General features: G+C 34.2%; 1 protein-coding gene across 5 annotated transcripts in view; it reads right to left on the bottom strand.

Annotated features, from left to right (window-relative positions):
• Mettl25 (methyltransferase like 25) overlaps positions 1-6,291 on the bottom strand; it is an 81,965-nt gene that overhangs the window by 53,546 nt on the left and 22,128 nt on the right. For all 5 annotated transcript variants that reach the window (XR_002821307.1, XM_004623763.3, XM_023716246.1 and 2 more), the window contains one exon: positions 5,729-5,876. Coding sequence is in view for 4 of the 5 variants with exons in the window: in XM_004623763.3 (XP_004623820.1) it covers positions 5,729-5,876 (148 nt within the window). In the remaining variant the exon portion in view is untranslated. The remainder of the gene's footprint in view (positions 1-5,728; positions 5,877-6,291) is intronic.

Raw genomic sequence — 6,291 nt, 5'->3', positions numbered from 1 at the left:
TTGTTCGATAATAACAACAAGCTTGTCTTCTGGATGGTTAACAACCTAAGTTTGCAGACCAAAATTAGAGAAAAAGGAGGGCTGCAAGGAAAGTCAGCATTTGGCCCTAGCCTTCTAAGGTCAATTAAGACTCAGGACATATGAGAACTTGTACTGTAACATCATGTAACTTGGTAGTGCCCCAAATTTTCTGATCAAGGAGATTATGGGGCCAAAGAGGAAAGTGATCGATGATGCAGAACGTGCTTAAGGAGAGTCACATGGAGAGAAAACATTCTCTCAGGCTTTCACAGAGAGCACAATGGCCAAGCATTGTCCATGATTCATCCAATGGCTGACACTGACAAAGGTTCTACAATCTGAGGTACAGGATCTCAGGATTAATCCTGAGGGGATTTCACCCACCTTATCACACCCAAAAGCTACAACTCTTGTTGCATAGGTCCTGCTTTACCTTGGTCTTAACCATCCAGAAGAAAAGTATAAAAAGGAAATATAAGAAATAAAGCCATGCTGTTATGTTGAGCTGTGGGGGATTCAGGTCAACAACTTCTGACATTGCCAGTTAAGCGGAAGACCCAACACTATTATGGGCTACTGGACTCTTTTAGAATATTTTGCTGAGTTTACACACCTATAATATTCAAATAACGGAACTTAACAAAAAAGGGTATACACGTGAATGTCCATTTTGTATCTGTGTATTCAAAGTGGTTGTGATAGATATATAGTTATATTCTGTTAACGAATAGCATTATTTCTTCTAATGGTGTTTGTAAATAGGATATCAAGTCCGCATCTTGTACAGCAATTAACCACTAAGAAGAATGTGTGCAGTGTGTTGATTATTGAAAGTGTCCTACCGATTTGAAAAAAAAAAAAAATAATGAAGAGAGAATTTATGATCATGATAACTTGTACATAATTTTAAAAGTAAAGACCTAAATTTTATCAAAGAAATTATTTATTCTTAAAATACTTAATCAAGTATCTTTAGTTTTAATCTGTCATGAACCTATATTAAAATATATATATATATATATATATGTATTTGCATATCATTCTCATTAGGAGTGCTTACATATACCACATATCATGATGAGTGTCAGGTGTTAAAAGAAAAATATTAAAGATGAGCTTTTTATTGGACAGGATGTCAGAGTCAATGTTGAGAGAGAAATACTACACAAGCCATGATTAAATAACTTGGTGCATTTCACAGCTCAAGAATGTCTAAGGAGATTATAATCTTCTCTTCTTACTCCTTTCAGTCCCCAAAGCAGGACACAAAAGAGAAGTTATACAGAGAAGAGTGGAGGAAGAAAGGAAGTCTAGAGGACGAAGAAGAAAAAAGGATGTTTTTATAAATGCTGTTGTTAGACTACTCAAAAAGTTATTTCTACTCCTTTATACTTTGCCTGTCTCATAAAAGAAGCAAAAAAGTCCAATATTCACTTTTTCAGACTCCCTTGCAGCTGAAACTTACCTGTAAACTAGTTCAATACAATGAAACAATAGCAATTCTTTAAAAGCTTTAGACAGTAAATAAGATTAAATATCCAGTCTTTTCATTTAAAGTTCCTATAGGTGACATAAAATATGCTAGGAGAAGTATCATTCGGACTTGACAAATTTCTATTTGATATAGAAATAAAGACTCTGAAAGATATGATTGTGCCAGCAAAAACATAAGTTGAGGAATTCATGCATTAATACACTTTACAAGACATTAAAGGCAGAGGACAAACATGAAGTCAGGCTATGGGCTTTCAAGGGCTATGCCACTGATACTCAGGCTCCGTAATATCTGGAGTATAGAAATAGTACTAGTCGCAGAAAATAGGCTGAAATAAAGTGAGTAAGAGGAATTGAAGCAAAATTCTGTGCCTTGACAAGGAGTGCTCCTCATAGAGGCTCCTATGAAAGCCAGAAAAGAGCTTTATAAACCTCCCTGAGGCATCTGAAATCATGTTTTTCTACTTCTGCTCTCTTTAGTCACTGAAACAATCATACAAACTCACAGCAAAAGTAAAACCACCTTTCCATCCCTCAGACTAGATCTACAAAGATTAATAATACTTTCTGGTGGAATATATTTTAAGCCAATGGTGAGCAGATGCTAATAATCTGTTAAACCAAACAAACACATACAAATGACAGAAAATTGACATTCTTATTTTGTGTTCAAAGAGAAAAAAATCAGCTGAAACTTCTTACAAGGCATGTTCCTCATGCCTTATTGCTAAGAATTGTGTCCCATACCCATTATTATGCCAATGAAATCAATATAATTTAGAGTAAATGAAATTCACTTAATTCTCAGACTACAAAAGGGCTCACTCTTCCCCATAACTGATGCTGAACAAAATTGTGGCTCAGTGGGCAAGACGGAAAGAATTTGTGGATCTAGATCAGTGACCAGTACTATCCTCACATAGTCTGTTCCTACTTTTATGAGAAAAACAATCAAATTATATTGATATTTTTAAAAAGTTTTGCCTAGTTCTCTTTCAGCTTAATAATCAATATTAAGACAAAATATTGAAATATTAATCCAAACTTGGGAAAATTCTACTGACTTTTCAAAATAAACACTGGAATATATCTTTAGCCTCTTAGACTGAGTTAGATGCTACTCAGCTGTAAAATGGCATAGACATAATAGCCTATCTCAGCGCAAGTTTTATATGTTCTTTGGCCTATTAGTCTGGTTTTCAATTTGTAAACATAAAGTATCAAATATGGTTCCTTGAAGTAACTGCTCAGTAAATGTTCCATTCAACTGTAGCATTTTACCTGTAGGAAATGCAGCTGCCAAGACAGGGAAGAGAGACTTGTTTTTTCTTTTTTAAAAATTATTTTATTTTTTTGTGGAACTGGTGATGATTGAACTCAGACCCTTGCGCTTGCCAGAGAAGTGCTTAGTTTACTGAGACATCTCCCTGGCCCTGACTTGTTTTGTCTATTCCTAGTTAATTATTTTCAATAATTTGTTCAACATACAGTATATAAACATTAGCCTATATCAGTCAATGTGCTTATTCTGAAGACATAAAAATGAATAAAATCTACTCTACTCTAAATGTTCAATATATCAGATCTTCCTTGGCAGGAAAGAAATGGGAGTGATAATAAGCAAGTGCACCAAGCTGCTTCTCCACTTAGCTCTTTAAAGTCTTCTTTGCTCAGCATGTCCTACTTTCTCAAAAATTAAAAAAAAAAAAATTATTAATTTATTTATTCGGCACAGTGTCTCACTAGCTCAGCCTCCCCAGCACGGGGATTATAAGTGTTTGCCGCCATGCCTGGTTTCAGTGGCTGGCATGGCAGGCCCTGGATTCTGGAGCCTGCCTGGCATGTGGCACCAGGGATCAAACCTGGGTCCTAAAGTGCTTAGACTGCCAAGCTATTTCCCCAGCCCTTACTATGTCCTACTTAAATTCATTTTAATTATATAAGGCCGATAAGTACTCTTTAATGGAATAACATGTTGGAAGAGGTATCTGAAGAGTGATATAAAATGGATTAGTAAAGGGGTTATTATTTCAAAATCCTCATTTTCTTCAATCCTGGCAAGCAGTGCTTGCTAATCTCTTTACGAGTGGGATTGAAGAAACAGGTATTAAATAAAAAGTGCACTATTGAAAGTTCTTGCTTGTCTTAAAGTAATGAAGTTTGCTACAATGGACTCATGTTACATATGTGATAAAAAATCTGACAGAGAAGAAATAAAATTATATAACCTATAACTGTACAATAAACATTATTCAGCTATTTTATTTTATTTTGTGGCCAACTCAGCCTGCCCTAGGCATGGCCTGTGGTTCCAGGGATTGAACCGTGGTCCCTAAGCTTGCCTGAGTTTTAGACAGCTGAGCTATCTCAGTGGCCCTGTACAACAAACTTTAAGGACAGGTTACTAAATAAACATAGTAAATCAGCAGGACATGGTTTCAAGACCACTCCAGAAGAGAATTAGATGAGGAAAGTAGACAAAAAGTGTGACAGGAAGTAGAGGACTGTGCCAAAAGAGGGAAACCTTCTTGGTGAGAAAGTATGGAGATGAGATCCAGGCCCTGAACACTGGTTGGGGTACAGAACACTGTTGCGAGCGTCCGCAGGACTATAGATGACAGTCGTAACAAAGTGTGGCCTGTCCTAGCTGGCAGTGATGATGAAAGAGGAAAGCAAGCAGCCAAAAGTAAAGATCTAAAGTGCTGGGGGGTGCCTTTAAATGTGAACATCTACATCTGTCTCTAAATTGGGTCATTTATTAAATGCATTTCTCATTAGGTACAGAACATAAAGCTCTTGAACTAAGAACAAATTATTCCCAAAGCCAGTGTGTCCTTACACCAAATCTTATGCTATTAATGATTAAGAAAAATTTTTAAGACCGCACAGGTTTTCTTTTTTGGGCACTGGGAATCGAACTCAGGACCTCACATTTGCCAAGCAGGGACTGTGCCACTGAGCTATATCCCTGTTCCAAAGCTGTACAGGTTCGCTTACATTAAAGATATTTCTCTTTTTAATAGGAAATATATACATATATATGTAAAATACTATAATATAAATATTTGGATGTATAATTTAATGTATTTTTTTCTACTTTTAGGTTTAGTTTTTCCTCTCATTTTTATCTTAAAATTTCTGTACTCAGTATGACACACATTTACACATTTCCCCTCTAAATTAAACTACTGCACTGTTAATTTTGTCAATTTTTCCTCATTCTATTTCTATATATTCCTAATTTTTATGTACCTTTCTTAGAAGCTATTTCTCAAAATCCTGACAAAGTAATTCTAATTCACTTAACTCTCATATGGATATCTTTGCCAGTTCTAAAGATGGCTTTTTTACCTAGATTCATTTTAATACAGTTATACAATTATGAATTTTACTTTTTAAACATGACTAAGTGAAAAATAATCAAAATTTCATATTCACCTGGGCTTTAATCTGAGAAAAAGAACAACTAATATCACATTTAATGTACACAACTTCCTAACCTAAAAGTTCTTAGCAAGAATGCTGAATATTGATAAAAGACATTATTAAAACTAATGTAAAAGGAACTGATAATATTAATAGACTAACTATGTAATCTGAACCTGCAGCTTTGAAGTCATACCTTATGGAAAGATACAACATAAAGCACACCACACAGAGGTATTTCAGGAACTACTCTGGGTGAAAGGTTGTGTGATGCTAAAGTCTCTGCCAACCTATTCTACACTTCGTTTTGTAAGCACTTTCTGAACCCGTGAGCATAGTTACACTTCTGTCATTTTAATGCAATTAGTCTTGCAGTTTGCTAAAATTCTAGTAAGCCGACTCTTACATTAACTTTTCTTTCTAGAAATAGCAGTCCTTCAGAAATGGAGAAAGCTTTGAAGATGAAAGCAAACCTTGAAACTCTATATTCATGACAAAATTACTTTCACTAAAAGTATACCTCATGAGTAATTTTTTAAAAGAGAGGTTCTCTAAAATATATGCTACATAAAATTTCAAATATTTGCAAAGTTACAATACTCACTAAGACCATTTTTGACCAAAGAAAGTAGAATAAAATGACACTGCACCAAATTTCAGAAATAATGTAGCATTAGACTTGCATGACAAGCAGATGCTCTTGCTATATACTATTTCAAAGCATAATAATGACCAAAAGAGTCATTTTAGATAAATGATAGATGACAACACATGGAGAACTCTGTACCTTTATGCTCTTTTTCAAACTCTTCAGATAAGAGATGGTAGCAGCAACCCACACTGCATACTCCCTTGATTTCAGGCTTGGAAGTAAATATTCTCAGGGTATTTGGAGCAAGATCACCACAAGTATGTAGACCCACCATTAAGCAGTCCTTTAAAGACAAGAAGAAACATAAATTTTTCCCATTAAAAGGAAGGTTAAAAACAATTCAGGTAAAGATTTTAAACACTCATTCAAATATTTGAATTTTTAATAATTATCAAATTCTAACTTGAAATTTTATTTTTCTGAAAATATTTCATTATATTTTCATAATTGTTTCCTTTTGAAGTAAAATAGTTGTAATGTATTATTATAACTTTCAATTTTTTAGTGTTTTTGGTTAATGTATAATTTGTATTTTCTCTGATTTTTTTACAACATTTATTTAAGAGTCAAAGTAAACCAAACATTAGAGCATACAAATATAAAATACATCACTAAGACAAACCTGTAATATAAAACACATTTATATCACACTTTGTAAGAGTCAGTTTTCATTGATTAAGCTTTTTCAGAGGCCAAAA

This window comes from Octodon degus, unplaced genomic scaffold (genome assembly GCF_000260255.1).
Source record: "Octodon degus isolate 3935 unplaced genomic scaffold, OctDeg1.0 scaffold00004, whole genome shotgun sequence".
Classification (NCBI taxonomy): domain Eukaryota; kingdom Metazoa; phylum Chordata; class Mammalia; order Rodentia; family Octodontidae; genus Octodon; species Octodon degus.
The sequence above is the reverse complement of the archived record's forward strand: the minus strand, read 5'-3'. Positions and strand labels throughout refer to the sequence as shown.